We start from the raw sequence: 16,616 nt of genomic DNA on the forward strand, positions 1-16,616 counted from the left end.
GACACTTATCTCTCCTTAGAAAATATTCAATATAACAATTGCGGAAAAAAACACAGCTCATTGGCGACACCTGAAGTAATGTACAAGAGGAGTGGTCACTAGGAAGGAAAAGAGCCCACTGACGAGATGCACACAGTTCCAGGTCGTGTTACCCCCCTCCCCATATGGGTTTCGAGGGAGAGGAAGAGGGTTGATAAAGACAGGAAATCTTAAGCCTACGTAGTTTATAAGAAGACTAACTTAGTAAAGGCGGTAATTTTGCGGGTTGTTTTTTCACTATCTTCTCAATATTCAACCCACGCTCTTGTTCAGTGAATAAATTATGTTTAGAGAAATGAATACTTTCCTCCAGGAGCTCCCCGCTTCCTCCCTTCAAGATTAAGAAACTACATCACTTAAAACCGTGGAGAAAAAACAGACGCAGCCTGAACGAATTCCTCTTAATCTTACGTTTATACAAAGGGCAATATACAGAGAGAAATAACATATAAATCAGGACACACGAGCCTCGACAGGAACGCCACCTCAGGAGCCTAGATCTCCGGCAGGAAGGGCCCGCAGGAGGGGAAGCCCTGAGGGACGGGCGGCAGGTCCTCCTCGGTGCCCACGTGCAGGAGGGCCGCCATGCCCATCTCCGAGTGGTACATGAAGTGGCAGTGCATGATCCACCAGCCTGGAAAGGGGGTCGGGATATGTGCAATTGCTCTTGTTATTATTATTGTTACTGTCATTGCTGGTATTGTCATTATTATTGTTGTAGGTATCAATAGCATTCTCATCATATCGATATTATTACTGTTATAATGAATATTGTTATCGTTATTATTATTATTCCAATCATAATCATCATCATTATTCTTAATAGTTTTCATATGATATTCAATATAATCACTTTTATCGTCCTCATCATCCCAGCGTTTCCCTTCCCTCCCTTCCCTCGTCTCATCCGACCCCACCCCCTCTCCCCCCCCGCATCCTGGACCCGAGAGCGCCGTGCCCGAGATGCCACGTACCCGGGTTGTCGGCAGTGAACCGGATGACAGTGTAGCCTCCGTTGGGCACCAGGACCGTGTCCTTCAGCGGGGCGTCCTGCAGCTTCCTGGTGATGCCTCCTGCTTCGTCCAAGTCCATCACGTCCTGGACAGTTGTACCGCTGAAGGAGGAAGGGAAGAGGAACGTCGATAAAGGTGACAGGCGAAGAAGAGGAGAATAAAGGGGTGAGGATAACACAAAGGGTGTTAGGAGGCAGTTAATCCTCGTTTGCAGATCGATCTGATCACACGCACGCATTCGTCCTTTGCGTTCACACATGTTGACATGCATGTTCGCACGCACAAACGCACGCATGCATGTACACAGGCACAAACACGCTCTTATATACGCACTTTCTATAAATCTTCCTCTCTCACCCCTCCTCTTTCTCTCCTTCTTTCTCTTTTTCGTCTCTCTCATTTCCTCCCCCCACTCCCTTCCTCCCCTCGCTTCCCCTCACTCACTCCTTCCTCATCCTCCCTTCTCCTCCCTCCCAACCCCTCCCCCCTCCCCCAGCTACTCATCAAAGGGTTGAGCGTACGGGCCGATCACTCCCATGGCCACCACGTGGAAGTTGTATCCGTGGAGGTGGAACGGATGGTACCCTTCGGACACGAGCACCATCTCCACCGTGTCCCCGAGATCCACCTCCACGACGTACGTGCACTGGCAGAAGTCTCCCTCGCAGAACGGGGACACGTCCTGGGGAAGAAAACGGCGTTGATGGGATGGGAGGTTGATCGTTGTGAAGGGCGCTGAACTTCCCCTATTTCTCTCGTCTCCTTCGCCTTTTCTTTTACTCCAGCTATACTTAATTTATGCACACTTTCATTAAATAACTATGGAAAAGACTGAAATGAGGTGCCTGTTCAGCTTTGCAAGCGAGCAAAGTGCATGTTTTGTTTTCTCAAAGATGTAGAATAAGAAAAATATGTATCATGAAGCTTCAGCACCTATTAACCAATATTCATACTGACAACGATTTGAAAATAGATAAAAGGGGAAGGGAAAACAAGAGAGAACAGCGACAGCCTCCCCGGGAACTCCCCTGGCCGTAGAGGCAGAGTTTCGGAATGCTGTCGTGAGGCTGAGAAAGGGGCGGGGCTTGAGGGAACGTGAATGTAAGGTCGTTTACCTGTGGACTCTCCTTCTGCCATTCTGGCGAAACTACAAATATAAATGAACGAGTGAATAAATGAATAAAAGAAAAAAGAAGAGAATTATATACGTATTTTGATTAAATTAAAGTTAGACCTTGGATTCAATAATAAAGTGTACAGACAGACAGACAGACAGACAGACAGACAGACAGACAGACAGACAGACAGACAGACAGACAGACAGACAGACAGACAGACAGACAGACAGACAGACAGACAGACAGACAGACAGACAGACAGACAGACAGACAGACAGACAGACAGACAGACAGACAGACAGACAGACAGACAGACAGACAGACAGACAGACAGACAGACAGACAGACAGACAGACAGACAGACAGACAGACAGACAGACAGACAGACAGACAGACAGACAGACAGACAGACAGACAGACAGACAGACAGACAGACAGACAGACAGACAGACAGACAGACAGACAGACAGACAGACAGACAGACAGACAGACAGACAGACAGACAGACAGACAGACAGACAGACAGACAGACAGACAGACAGACAGACAGACAGACAGACAGACAGACAGACAGACAGACAGACAGACAGACAGACAGACAGACAGACAGACAGACAGACAGACAGACAGACAGACAGACAGACAGACAGACAGACAGACAGACAGACAGACAGACAGACAGACAGACAGACAGACAGACAGACAGACAGACAGACAGACAGACAGACAGACAGACAGACAGACAGACAGACAGACAGACAGACAGACAGACAGACAGACAGACAGACAGACAGACAGACAGACAGACAGACAGACAGACAGACAGACAGACAGACAGACAGACAGACAGACAGACAGACAGACAGACAGACAGACAGACAGACAGACAGACAGACAGACAGACAGACAGACAGACAGACAGACAGACAGACAGACAGACAGACAGACAGACAGACAGACAGACAGACAGACAGACAGACAGACAGACAGACAGACAGACAGACAGACAGACAGACAGACAGACAGACAGACAGACAGACAGACAGACAGACAGACAGACAGACAGACAGACAGACAGACAGACAGACAGACAGACAGACAGACAGACAGACAGACAGACAGACAGACAGACAGACAGACAGACAGACAGACAGACAGACAGACAGACAGACAGACAGACAGACAGACAGACAGACAGACAGACAGACAGACAGACAGACAGACAGACAGACAGACAGACAGACAGACAGACAGACAGACAGACAGACAGACAGACAGACAGACAGACAGACAGACAGACAGACAGACAGACAGACAGACAGACAGACAGACAGACAGACAGACAGACAGACAGACAGACAGACAGACAGACAGACAGACAGACAGACAGACAGACAGACAGACAGACAGACAGACAGACAGACAGACAGACAGACAGACAGACAGACAGACAGACAGACAGACAGACAGACAGACAGACAGACAGACAGACAGACAGACAGACAGACAGACAGACAGACAGACAGACAGACAGACAGACAGACAGACAGACAGACAGACAGACAGACAGACAGACAGACAGACAGACAGACAGACAGACAGACAGACAGACAGACAGACAGACAGACAGACAGACAGACAGACAGACAGACAGACAGACAGACAGACAGACAGACAGACAGACAGACAGACAGACAGACAGACAGACAGACAGACAGACAGACAGACAGACAGACAGACAGACAGACAGACAGACAGACAGACAGACAGACAGACAGACAGACAGACAGACAGACAGACAGACAGACAGACAGACAGACAGACAGACAGACAGACAGACAGACAGACAGACAGACAGACAGACAGACAGACAGACAGACAGACAGACAGACAGACAGACAGACAGACAGACAGACAGACAGACAGACAGACAGACAGACAGACAGACAGACAGACAGACAGACAGACAGACAGACAGACAGACAGACAGACAGACAGACAGACAGACAGACAGACAGACAGACAGACAGACAGACAGACAGACAGACAGACAGACAGACAGACAGACAGACAGACAGACAGACAGACAGACAGACAGACAGACAGACAGACAGACAGACAGACAGACAGACAGACAGACAGACAGACAGACAGACAGACAGACAGACAGACAGACAGACAGACAGACAGACAGACAGACAGACAGACAGACAGACAGACAGACAGACAGACAGACAGACAGACAGACAGACAGACAGACAGACAGACAGACAGACAGACAGACAGACAGACAGACAGACAGACAGACAGACAGACAGACAGACAGACAGACAGACAGACAGACAGACAGACAGACAGACAGACAGACAGACAGACAGACAGACAGACAGACAGACAGACAGACAGACAGACAGACAGACAGACAGACAGACAGACAGACAGACAGACAGACAGACAGACAGACAGACAGACAGACAGACAGACAGACAGACAGACAGACAGACAGACAGACAGACAGACAGACAGACAGACAGACAGACAGACAGACAGACAGACAGACAGACAGACAGACAGACAGACAGACAGACAGACAGACAGACAGACAGACAGACAGACAGACAGACAGACAGACAGACAGACAGACAGACAGACAGACAGACAGACAGACAGACAGACAGACAGACAGACAGACAGACAGACAGACAGACAGACAGACAGACAGACAGACAGACAGACAGACAGACAGACAGACAGACAGACAGACAGACAGAGAGACAGAGAGAGAGACTTGCCTGCATTCTACAAGTCCGTGAACCTGAATCCAATAGTTATCCACCGGTTGATTCGCTTCCAACACGACATCGACTCTTTCGCCTGAAACACAAGCCCAATTGCAGTGCCCTCATTGCCAATTAAAGCTAATATGCATCTGTGCGATTCCTTTCGTATGGATGGATTTCGTCCCGATATCTAGTTGTGAAAGAGGACTGAATGCCGAGAAGGATGATGAGATATTATGAGAAAGGTTTAAATACTGTGAGAGAGAATTAGGGATCGTGGGATGATTAGCGGTTGGAGGAGGAGAGAGAGAAAGGAGCGACGTGTGTTAGAGTTTGAAAGGACAAGGTTCTCCTGAGTCAGGAAGAGCACAATGGCATTCGGGGAAAGCTTCTTGCAGCCTGGCAATTGATTCACCTGAGAAGGCCCTGAAAGAAATGGCCTTGCAAGAGACTCGCCTGAGATGATCTCCAGAGCGTCGACAGTGCGAGGAACGACCTCCGCTCCGTCGACAGCGACGACCGTTAGGCTGTGACCATCGATGCTGACGACCATGGGGCAGATGTAGCTGGAGGCGCTGACGATGCGGAGGCGATGGCGAAGGCCAGGAGTCACTTGCAGGACCTCAAGGGGCGTTTTCACCACCTCCCGGCCCTCCTCCTGGTGCCAAGGGAAGAAAGGGGTTCGTCTCACTCACTGTAGAAAAAATTATCGTGCCACTGACTCACCATGGCAACGTGACTATGGCAACGCGTATATATATATATTTTTTTTTAGGGATGGTTTAAGGTAAACACGGCGATGGGAAGGGCGGATGACGACGGTTACATCATAGGTTGTCATAGCATGCAGATGATATTATTAACTTCGCCCAGTGTGTGTACCTTTGCGTGCAAATCTCTGCCTTTGCCGTTCAGAAGGATATTGTTGGCGACGCCCAAGGATTTGCTGTGCTGGAAGCCAAGGAACTCGCTATTGGTGCTCCCGTGGAACCAGTCATGCAGGATCAGCACGTGATCAGGGGAGTCCACCTCGTAGGCACCATGCAGACCGTCCTCTGCCTGGCGCACCACGAAGGCCCCGAACAGGCCGTCCCCGCGGTGCACGCCTGAAGGGGCAGCCCTTGCTTAAAGATGTGTGTGTGTGTGTGTGTGTGTTTGGCTTGAGTGCTTGGCTTAGGTGGCGCGGTCCGCAATCTTGGATATGATGAGAAGGATATTTACAGACTTTGTCACTCTTTCTCTCATTCACTCACTCATTCACTCCCCTCCCTGCTTCTCCCTTCCTCCCTCCCTCCTCACCTGCATGCGAGTGCCACCAGTGCGTGCCTGGCGTGGCCGCGGGGAAGTCGTAGCGGAAGGAGCCCATGATGGGGCACTGGGTGACGAAGGGCACGCCGTCGTAGAACTGGTGGCTGCGCATGTGCTGTCCGTGCCAGTGGATCGTGTCCGTGTCCGAGAACTGTGTGTTGTGCACGTCCACCACCACGCGGTCGCCCTCGCACACCTGCGGCACGGAAGACGCGGATGGACGAAGGATTGCGAGTGTTGGGTTATTTGACTGTGCTGGCGACGCCCGAAGACTGGCTTGCCCACTCATTCACTCACTCGCCCACTCGCTCACTCACTCACAATTTTCAAAGACTCAACACTATACATGCAGTATATATAGATAGACCTCCCACTGTTCACTTGCAGACCTCACCTGTATGGCGGGTCCCGGCAGCTGGCGATTGACGGTGAGCAGAGGTCTCGATACGCCGTCCGCCACGATGCACTCCTCGCGTGTACAGTCGCTGAGGGTGCTGGGACAGTCGTAGCACGCCCTGCTCAGCGTGTGGTACTCGATGATGTTGAACTCGTACATGCACGTGCGTGTGTCGCCTGCCGCGCACTGGCGCTCGCAGTCGTGTTTCTCTCCTGTACAGCGAAAGTCGAGATTTTTCCTTTCGTATTCGAGTATTTAGATGGTTCCTGTTTTATCATTATTGGCATTATTATTACTAGTTTAGTTTATTTGTAGTTTGTCTTTTTCGTTAATGTGTTTTGAATGTTCGGTTCCATTCAGCTGTCTCGCAGACTTATATAATTTGAGATCGATATTTTAAAAAGGATACTCAAATAATAACCACATTAACATTGACCTACCTAGCAAAACATTATTCCTCGCCATTTCTTTTCAATCAACAAAATGACATCCATTTTCGTTCCGAGGAAAACCAGAACTACACGAGGACTCACCTGAGGCACTGACGATGACCCCGATGGCCAGGAATAATCTTGAGAGTTGCATGATGACAAAAGGGAAGGGAAGGAGAAAAATAGAAGGGAAAATCTACGCTCTTAACACGGACGGGAGCAACTAACGCGAACGCTCCCGGTGGCGATGAACAGTGTTTGTCGACCTTATATAGTTAAATGTTAATGCGTTTTCAAGGGCGATGAGAAGTACCCTCGGTTACAAAAATGTTATCGCAAATGTTGTAATCCATAAGCGCCTTTCCATTATCGATTCTCACGACCACCTCATGAAATTTTGCTGACGTATTTATGTGTCAACTTAAAATGAAACTAGTTCTACACACACACACACACACACACACACACACACACACACACACACACACACACACACATATATATATATATATATATGTGTGTGTGTGTGTGTGACTATATATAAATATTATGCACATATATGTACAGATATGCATATACATACATGCACACACACATACACACACACACACACACACACACACACATATACATATATATATACATATATATATATATCTATGTGTGCGTGTATGTGTGTGTATGTGTGTATACATATATACATATATATGTATATATAAATATATATATATATATATACATATATATGTGTGTGTGTTTACATTTCTATATAAATATGTATATATGCATATGTATATATATATGTATATATGTATATACATATATATATAAATACATACATATATATATATATATATATATATATATATATATACGTGTGTGTGTTTATATACTCATATATGTGTATATATACGTGTATAGATATATATGTAAATACACACACACAGACACACACACACACACACATAAATACATATATATCTACATATATATATACACATCTATACATATATGTAAATATATCTATATATATATATGCATACATATTGATATATACATATATATGGCAAAAGTGTGTGCGTTTGTGTGTGTGTGTGAGTGTGTGTGTGTGTGTGTGTGTGTGTGTGTGTGTGTGTGTGTGTGTGTGTGTGTGTGCGCGTGCGTTTGTGTGTGTGCGTTTGTGTGTGCGTGTGTGTGCGTGTGTGTGTGCGTGTGTGTGTGTGTGTGTGTGTGTGTGTGTGTGTGTGTGTGTGTGTGTGTGTGCGTGTGTATACATGTTTGTATATATATGTATTTATTAATATATATATATACATATATATATGTATAAATGTACACACACCCACACACACACACACAAATATATATATATATATATATATATATATATATATATATCCTTCACTCTGATTGACAGGTTAACCACCAAATGACCAAACGAACGCAATTTCCTCCTTGATATTCAGAGTTTGCCGAAATGCTAAGTCAGGGCTGGTCGCCGCTCTACCCTCTACCCTAACCACAACTACGTAACTTTCAGCTTCTACGCCATTATGCCCTCAAGAAAGCCCTCGCCACTGACCAAGGCCACTGTCCTGAGCCGTAGCTGCCCTGAAATTGCTGCCCTGACCTATAAACCAAAGTGGGTTGACAAAGTAAGTCTTGACAAGAATATAAAGAAAGACCATAAGAACTGAATGAGATATCCGTACACGTTTCTGTGTTTGTGTTGAGTGAGATCAACAAGATAACAAGGACTATCAAGAGGAGCACAGTCTCCCAATAAACTACGATTCGCAGCATCCCAGAAGACCTGACAGGAGCTGAACGCCTTACTCCGTCGGCACATTTCTCTCCCGAAACATCACTGCGAAGTTCTCGAGATTTTGAGGACCGCTTACCTCAAGAAGCTTATAACTGAGCGTACGTGCGTTCGCCCCGATCCTAAATTGACGTTCCATCTTCCACTTGAGCCTCGCCCTCCTCACCTGGACCCACCGTCACCTTTGCTCCAATGCCCTCTGCCACCCTTCCGTCACGACCCACCTCTGCAACATCAAAAAAGAAATATGAAGGAGCTTTCGGCTACTTACTAAAGGTGCCTCCTCTCCCCTTGTAAGCTAACGACTGAGAAGTAAACAAGAGTAAGTATGACTGTCTCGCAATGTATATCATGAGAAGAAAAACATTTGTAACATTAGTTACTACTAACTATACTAGCTGTTTGTATGAACGGGTTTGTGTAAGTCACGTCATACTATATAAATAGATTAATGAATATATAATTGCGGCTTACGAAGCTGAAGCCAGCCGTCCCATCACCGGGTGCGCGGCCCCCTCTGAGGCTCTGAGATCTATCCGGAGAGCAAGACGAGCTCACCATATGTCACTGATAAATATTTTCCCCCATGGGTACAGTCCACAGATTATGTATGAGCATATATGCATATACACGTGAAAATAGGTATAGTCACCTTTCACAGAAGGTGAGACACTCGATTAAGGAAAATGCCCTTCTAATTTGGAAGCTCCAACCTAGCTGTAATAGTCAATATGTTGGGATAGCATGATACTACCTGGAGAGAAGGTTGGAGATGAAATTGAAAAGGATAAACTGGGGAATGGACATAGAGGGTGGAGAGGAGGGAAGCCTCTGCCGGCGGGGATGGTATGTATGCACACACACATACCACATCCACAGTGATTTGTTTTATGTATTTAGACAGATGTTTTGTTGTTGATTGTGAGAAATATATACATATATTTTCATTGTTATTGATATTTTGATCAGATGTCTGTCCATTTCATAGGATGATAATTTTAAAGTCACAGTCTGGTTCTGCAGCTTCGGGAGTGGCTGAAAGGTCCAACTCTGGAGTGGCAGTCCTTTTTGCACTTGTTGCAGTAGAAGGTATGAGTGCTGTGGCCGCCCTCGCCTGTTGGCCATCTTGGTGGCCGTTTGTCCAGTCTTGAGTCCTTTGCTGTCTCGACTCCCTGCTGCTCTGTTTGTCGCCAAACATCTCTGTCGTTGGCGGTGACATCCCACTTGTTGACATTGATGTCAGCCAGTTTCATGTCCTTCTGGGATTCTGTTGAAGTCCATTGCCTGACAGGGTCAAGCCATCACAGGCAGTGCTGACAGAGGATGGCGAACATGCTGGTGAAGCCTGCACATTGAAGGACTTCTGTGTTGATCACTCTGTCCTGCCATAGAATCTGGAGGATTCTTCTGAAGCAGCGGAGGTGGAAGCTGTTAAGTTGCTTCTCTTGTTTGCTGGAGGGGTTCCAGGCCTCGCTGTCATACAAGAGTCTACTGAGCACACAGGTATGGTAGACCCTCAGTTAGGTGATTTCTGACAGCTGCCCCTTGCTCCACACCTTCTGGTTTAGCTTGGGCATGACAGGTGCTGCCTTCCCAATGTTGCTGGTCAGCTCGGCTTCGATGACTTCTGGATATGTTGAAGCTCCTCCAGTGCGTGGGATGCTAGGGTTGTATCATCAAAGAGCAGTTCACATGTAAGGACCTCAGTCACTTTGGTTATGGTGCAGATGCATGCCATGTTGTAGAGCTTCCTATCGTCCCTAGTGTGTGTTTGTCTGGTGTTTCTCTACAATACATGAAGGTGAGAACTAAAGTAGATTAATTGGAGATCAGCTCTGACAAAAATAAAAGGAAATTCTTCATTATCCTCTGCCCTGCATGCCAGAGAGAGTATTGCTGCCAGACATGTGACCACAGAGACAATTAAATTATTGTACTCTACATATACAAAAAATCTCATTCTTTTACATAGGCAATATGCTACACAGCAATATAAACAAAACATAATCTACATTTCACATGGCATAACATCACACAAAAGGCAGTGTATATAATAAGATCACATAATCATCACAATTTACATGCAGTAATACTGTCCTCACAACCAGTATGTAATGGCACAAGACATGGCTCATTATCACAATTCACTTCAGTATCACAATCCACATCTCCCTCCCCCCTTTACGTTCACTAGTGGGAGTCTTGAACAGACTTCAATCTGATGCGTTCCGAACGTCGGGGTTCAACAGGTACAGATGGGGCGGAAGATCCTGGTGCATCATGTGGCAGCTCTTCTTTGAAACCAGTAGAGTTCCCAATCATGAGCTGTGTAGTTCACAAGAAGCGTCGATTGTGCCACAATATATGGCCACTTGGCAGCCTGATGTGATAATCACGATATTTACCAATACCTATGACAGTGACAACATTCATTCTCAATGCTTGGATGTGGGATCCTATATTCGCACATGTGTCCCAATTTTTAACTTGGAAAGTGAGTGAGCACACTTGTAGTAGGTCTTCACATACAGAAATGTCCATATCAGCATTAAAGTCACCATCTTCCACCGTTAGGCGTCTCACAGGTAACCGGGAGAGAGCATCAGGGATGTACAACTCCTTACCTGCACGCCACATGTAGGGCACAATCTTTTCCTTCATGTGCTGGAGGTGAGGGCTTTCAATTATGTCAAGGGAATATTGGATTAAAATGGGAACCAATGGATGGGGATCTGTCATCAAATTGAAGTGCCAAAGTCACGAAGATAGAATTTACAATTGCTGTTGACCCAAATGACAGCTTGCATTTCCAATTCGATGGTCACATACCATGTTTCTGTGTCTGTCAAGAAACATGATCTACACTGCACCACCTTGTATCTTCCATCACCGTGGTCCTGCAACAACATAGCCGAGGCCGAGAGTCTGGAGATGTTGGTCTGCAGAATGGTGGGAAGGGCTGGATCAAACATTGCAAGTATGGATGGCCTTGACAAAGCTTGTTTAGTGTCATTAAAAGCTTTGATGTGGTCTGCTGCCCAAGTAAAAGATCTCTTCGGACTCATCAGTGGACGAAGTGGGGCTGCAGCAGTCGAAATCTTGGGTGTAAATGCTGCTAGTTGATTTACTAAGCCCTTAATGATCGAAGTTCTGTCAGGTTTGCAGGGGTAGGAAACTCTGTGATGGCCCTTAGCTTCTCTGGACCCGCTCCAATACCCTTTTTTGATAGTCCGCATTAAGTGTTATTCCGTGCTGACGATACCTTGACAGGACTTCATTTACACATTAAAGGTGTGAGAGGTAGTCCTCATCATGTAGGAGAATGCAGTCTACAACCTTGATACAATTTGTTATTCCCAGAAGTGCCTTGTCACTTCGAAGACAAAATGCGTCTCCTGTTGCAACAAAACCCATTGGACCATGACAATACCTGGAACATCCATAAGGAGTGATAAGTGTAATCAGGTGTTGATCGTCCCCAACCATTGGATGATACCAATCTGATGGTTCATCCTCCACTGTCTTCAAGATGCCTTGGGTCATTAACGACTCAAACTCCTTTCTTGTTGGCTCCTGAAAAGCCAAAGGAATCATTCTTTGGGTGTGGATTGCAAAAGGCGTATCATTCTCCTGCAGATTAATTCTCATGGCTGGGCCTACCATCATCTTGAGTGGCCCTAACTGCAGGTCATCCTTCTTCACCAAGACATCTACATACTGATGCAGGAAGTACCTCCTTGCTTCTTCAGGTGACTTCAAGCAGTCCAGCGGTAAAGGCAGCAACTGAGGAGGGGTCGACATTCGTGTATCACCTAGCCCATGGATTCGATACTCAATAGTATGCCGTATTCCTTCCACTGCTCACAGTATATTTGGTCCTGTGCCTTGCAACAGTTTATCGCCTGTGACAAGATTTTCAGCCATATCCAGAAGTCATCGAAGCCCTCTCTGTCTGCTTGCTTGTTCACAGGGCGCTTCATTACTAATATTTTTTATATGCACTTTGAACTTTGTCATTACATCGTCCACTGAACATGTTGGGTCTGCAGGCACGTCCAACTTGTGCTCCAGCACCCACCGCATCATATCCACAGTGGATCAGCATGTTCTGAAATACAACTGTACTGTGACTCTGGGTAAATGCGGGAGGCAAGGTTCTGGAGACATGAAAGAATGTCTTGGGCGAAGATTTTCCCACTATACTAAGGAATGAGATGCTACGGTAGTTATTGCAGTCACTGCAGGACTCTCATGTCCACTGGGACATGTCTGTGCAGATGTGGGAGCATGGTTGACATTCCGCTCTTCAGGTTTCTCATGGAATCCCATCACTGCCTGGGGCCTTCCTGCATGTGTGATGGTCGATAACTTTGTTGAGCTCCTGCAACATTGGCATGGTCTCTAGCTCCTCCATAACTGTCAGGTCTGGGAGGGCATCCAGTGCAGCACTGGACACCATGTTTTGGTTTGAATACAGCTCCAAGTAATTCTTAGCCCAGCATTCCATCTGCTTGGACTTGTCTGTGATGACCTCGCCTGCTTTGATGTTGAGGGGGGCAGTCTTGCTGATAGTGGGACCAGTGGCTTTCTTTATGCCCTTTTATATGCTTCTCTCCTTGGTGTCTGCCGCACTCTAACTTCTGGTGCACAGCTTCAGCCGGTAATTGTTGATGCAGCAATGGATGGTCTGTTAGGCCTTACTCCTAGCAGTTCTCAAGGTATCTCGTGTGTTGGCATAAGGGTTTTTCTTGTATGCTAACAGAGCTTCCCTTTTGGCATCAGCCAATAGTCCCATTTCTTCCCAGATGGCCTCATACCAGTCGGCATTTCTGTGTTTTTTCTTCACGAAGGCGGACATATAGATTGAATCCTGAAGGTGGAACCATCTGACCTCCATGTCACTGTCATCCTGGATGGGGGCTGCAAGTGTGTCTACTACTAGTCACGGGTTCAGGAATTTTCCACCATATTTTGTTTTCTTTCTTTCTCTCTTTGTGTGTGTAAATGTAACTGCATACATATGACTCCTCGAGTATTCATCCACCACCTCATGATCTCATTATTTAATTCTTCGTGATTTCTTTTACTTATGCTAATGTTAACAGCTCAAGAAACAGCTAACCCTGCTTCCGGAGACCCACTTAGCGTCCTCTAAAACAATGTCGACTTGACGAGGGAACTGTTTATTAGGAAACAACCTTGAACAATCTCTTCGGGAAGAAGGAAGGCTCGCCAGCAGTGATGCCTGGTAGGTCTCACAGCCTTAGTTTTGCGTCTGACACCTCTTCACGCCCTCTCCCTCCCTCCTTCCTTCCCTCCCCCTCCCTACTAGTTTCTTGTAGAATGCGACCTCTCCAGGCACAACCTGCTGCCAACCTTTTCCCTTCTGGTTTCCTATTCACATCTCTAACTCACCCACTAAAACCTCACAGCCCCTTCCAAACTCTGACACACCCAGCCCCGCCCTTTCATTCCCTCCAGTGGACCTCCCGTGAAGACGCCCTTTGTTAGCCCCGTGCAATCTCTTGCCCAGCCTCCCCCCCCCCCCCCCTGCATGGCTTTGGATGCCGACACGCACGGTATGGGACACGGCCCTGCGTGACCTTTCGCCAGTTCGGAATACATCCGCGAACCACTGCAGTAGCGGCAGATCACCGAGAGAGAGACTCCGTCTTGCTGCTGCCGCATCAGAGCCTGACGTTGGCGGCCACGTTTAATTTCATGGTTGTACAAGGGAATGTACGAAGGTGGTTTCTCGCTGCCTTCCTTCGGATGATTGAAGAGTTCACCATCTCTCTTACCAGTGGATCCTCTGCTTGCATTTCTGCAACCATTGTCTTTGGCGTCTTTATGGAAACACAGGTACATGGGGGATAACTTCGTATTTCTGCAATCCTCTCCATCAATCCCCTCACCACCATCATATTGAAATCAGGTTATGAATCCTGGTGGTTTAAAGCAACGATCGATTTCGTGTGCCCTGAAGAGTAAGTGAGCGCTAGGCTAACGTCGGTCAGTGAGGGTGATAAGTGCGAACATTGAAAGTGACGTATCGCGTACAAAACTAAGAACTAAACTTGAGCAATAGAAAAAAATGTATACGAAAGGCTAAAAGACTACCAGAACTTTTAAACTAGATATGTAAAAGGTTAAAAAACATATACATAAGGTAATACAAATAATGGAACATTGAATTGCTATGAACACTCCAAAGCCTCCAAAACTCGGTCAAATCACCTCATATTAAGATTATAAATCGTCTAAAGGTCGGGGCCCCTAGTCCTTTGGTGGCGGCTGCCTCAGTGCTGTTTTCTTGGTTTGAATGTCACATTAATCCGGAGAATTGCTACAGCTTGACATACATATAAAATAGTGCATTTCGCGGTGATATTAACCTATTTTCGCTTATTCATTTTGACGCCCATGTTCAGTATATCATCGAGTTATCACGTATTACGGACCGATAGGTAGGCCTGTTAATTGCAACTTGCTCATGAGCCTGATGCTGACTCGCATATTCATTGGTTGTATTTTTTGTTTTGTATTTTACATTTCATTGCACTTCTTGCAACTGATCTATATGTATTTTAGTTAAGATTGCATGAAATGCAATACGCTGATTTGCAAGTGTCGGTGCGTGTGTTTGCGTTCTTAGTCACATTTGTTATAAGTTCATGATACCCTCAAATGCACTTTGAAAACACAGATTTGCTTATGTGAATGTTCTTTCTCTGTATGTTTTGTAAATGCGCTAGCGTGCTTTATAAACCTTAGTGTACTGTGTGCCTTGCCAGTGTACTTTGTAAATGTGTTACTACAAGTTGTAGCTGTAACATGTTTTAAAGTGTTATTCTGTCTGTGCGCCGAAGAGGAGTTTTGTTTTCAGTTTTACCTTGCGTAGTATAACTGGAGCTGAAAGTAGAGATCTTAAGAATTTCACTTTCTGAAACCTGCGTAATTAAAGGAGTAAGTATCTGCAATAACAACCAATTCATTGTTTTACTCGATATTGATAATGCCTAATCTGAGGAGCCAGCCAAAAAGGGGAGACAATAATAACGGAGATTTGGATGAATTGGGTATGGATGAACAGGTGCCTGAAAATATGAGTGATCTTGAAGCTAGCGCCGTGCCAGGAGTTACGACAACCCAATTATATGAGTTGTGGATTGCATAAGACGCAAACCGGCATGAGTGACTTACGAAAGTGTATGAATGAAGCATGTGTGTAGGAATAAATGAAGCAAGAGAAGGTATACATGAATGAAGAAAAGTAATAGCCTGTCAAGGAGCCAGTCTTTTGAGTAGTAATGTGGGAAACCTGTCAGAAGACAAAAGTCACGGAATGTTTTTTTTTTTTTTTTTTTTTTTAAATAAAGGTAACGCTAATATCCCGACGACAAAAGTAACTGTCAATGAAGTGGCTTTATAAATTAAAGTAAAAATATATAGATATACTCTTGTCTTACTAGAGATAGAGGGAATAGTGTGTATGGGTTTGCAGGAATATTCGATAGAAGTAGGCGATCCTGTAGCGATAATCATAAGAAGTCTCATGAGCGGCCTGCCTACAGAAATCGCAGACAGCTAATTGCATACGAAGGGCTAAGCCTCCATAAAATAGAAACAAGAGCAAATAAACTCATATCTTCGCGAAGGCCGCGAGTGCCTCAACGTTACCTACGTAAACCACTACCCGTCCCCGCGA

General features: G+C 45.9%; 1 protein-coding gene across 1 annotated transcript; it reads right to left on the reverse strand.

Annotated features, from left to right (window-relative positions):
• Positions 1–425: 425 nt before the first annotated feature.
• Positions 426–7,343, reverse strand: LOC125047138 (laccase-1-like). The gene is made up of 10 exons (XM_047645253.1): positions 7,189–7,343; positions 6,653–6,867; positions 6,250–6,454; positions 5,833–6,056; positions 5,407–5,608; positions 4,926–5,044; positions 2,081–2,209; positions 1,574–1,734; positions 1,014–1,153; positions 426–673 (listed from the first exon to the last, which is right to left on the reverse strand). Exons 1-10 carry the CDS (start codon positions 7,238–7,240, stop codon positions 534–536), a joined length of 1,587 nt encoding a protein of 528 aa, XP_047501209.1. The 5' UTR covers positions 7,241–7,343; the 3' UTR covers positions 426–533.
• Between the last annotated feature and the right edge of the window lie 9,273 nt (positions 7,344–16,616).

This window comes from Penaeus chinensis, chromosome 40, assembly GCF_019202785.1.
Source record: "Penaeus chinensis breed Huanghai No. 1 chromosome 40, ASM1920278v2, whole genome shotgun sequence".
NCBI classification, from domain to species: domain Eukaryota; kingdom Metazoa; phylum Arthropoda; class Malacostraca; order Decapoda; family Penaeidae; genus Penaeus; species Penaeus chinensis.

Bases quoted from the DNA above. Each gene is read 5' to 3' on its own strand.
- LOC125047138 (XM_047645253.1), bottom strand. From the start codon at position 7,240: ATGCAACTCTCAAGATTATTCCTGGCCATCGGGGTCATCGTCAGTGCC. The intron at 6,057-6,249 runs GTGAGGAGGGAG...CTGCCCCTTCAG, and splicing joins CTGGTGGCACTCGCATGCAG to GCGTGCACCGCGGGGACGGC. The intron at 2,210-4,925 runs TCTGTCTGTCTG...ACTCGTTCATTT, and splicing joins TCTCTCTGTCTGTCTGTCTG to ATATTTGTAGTTTCGCCAGA.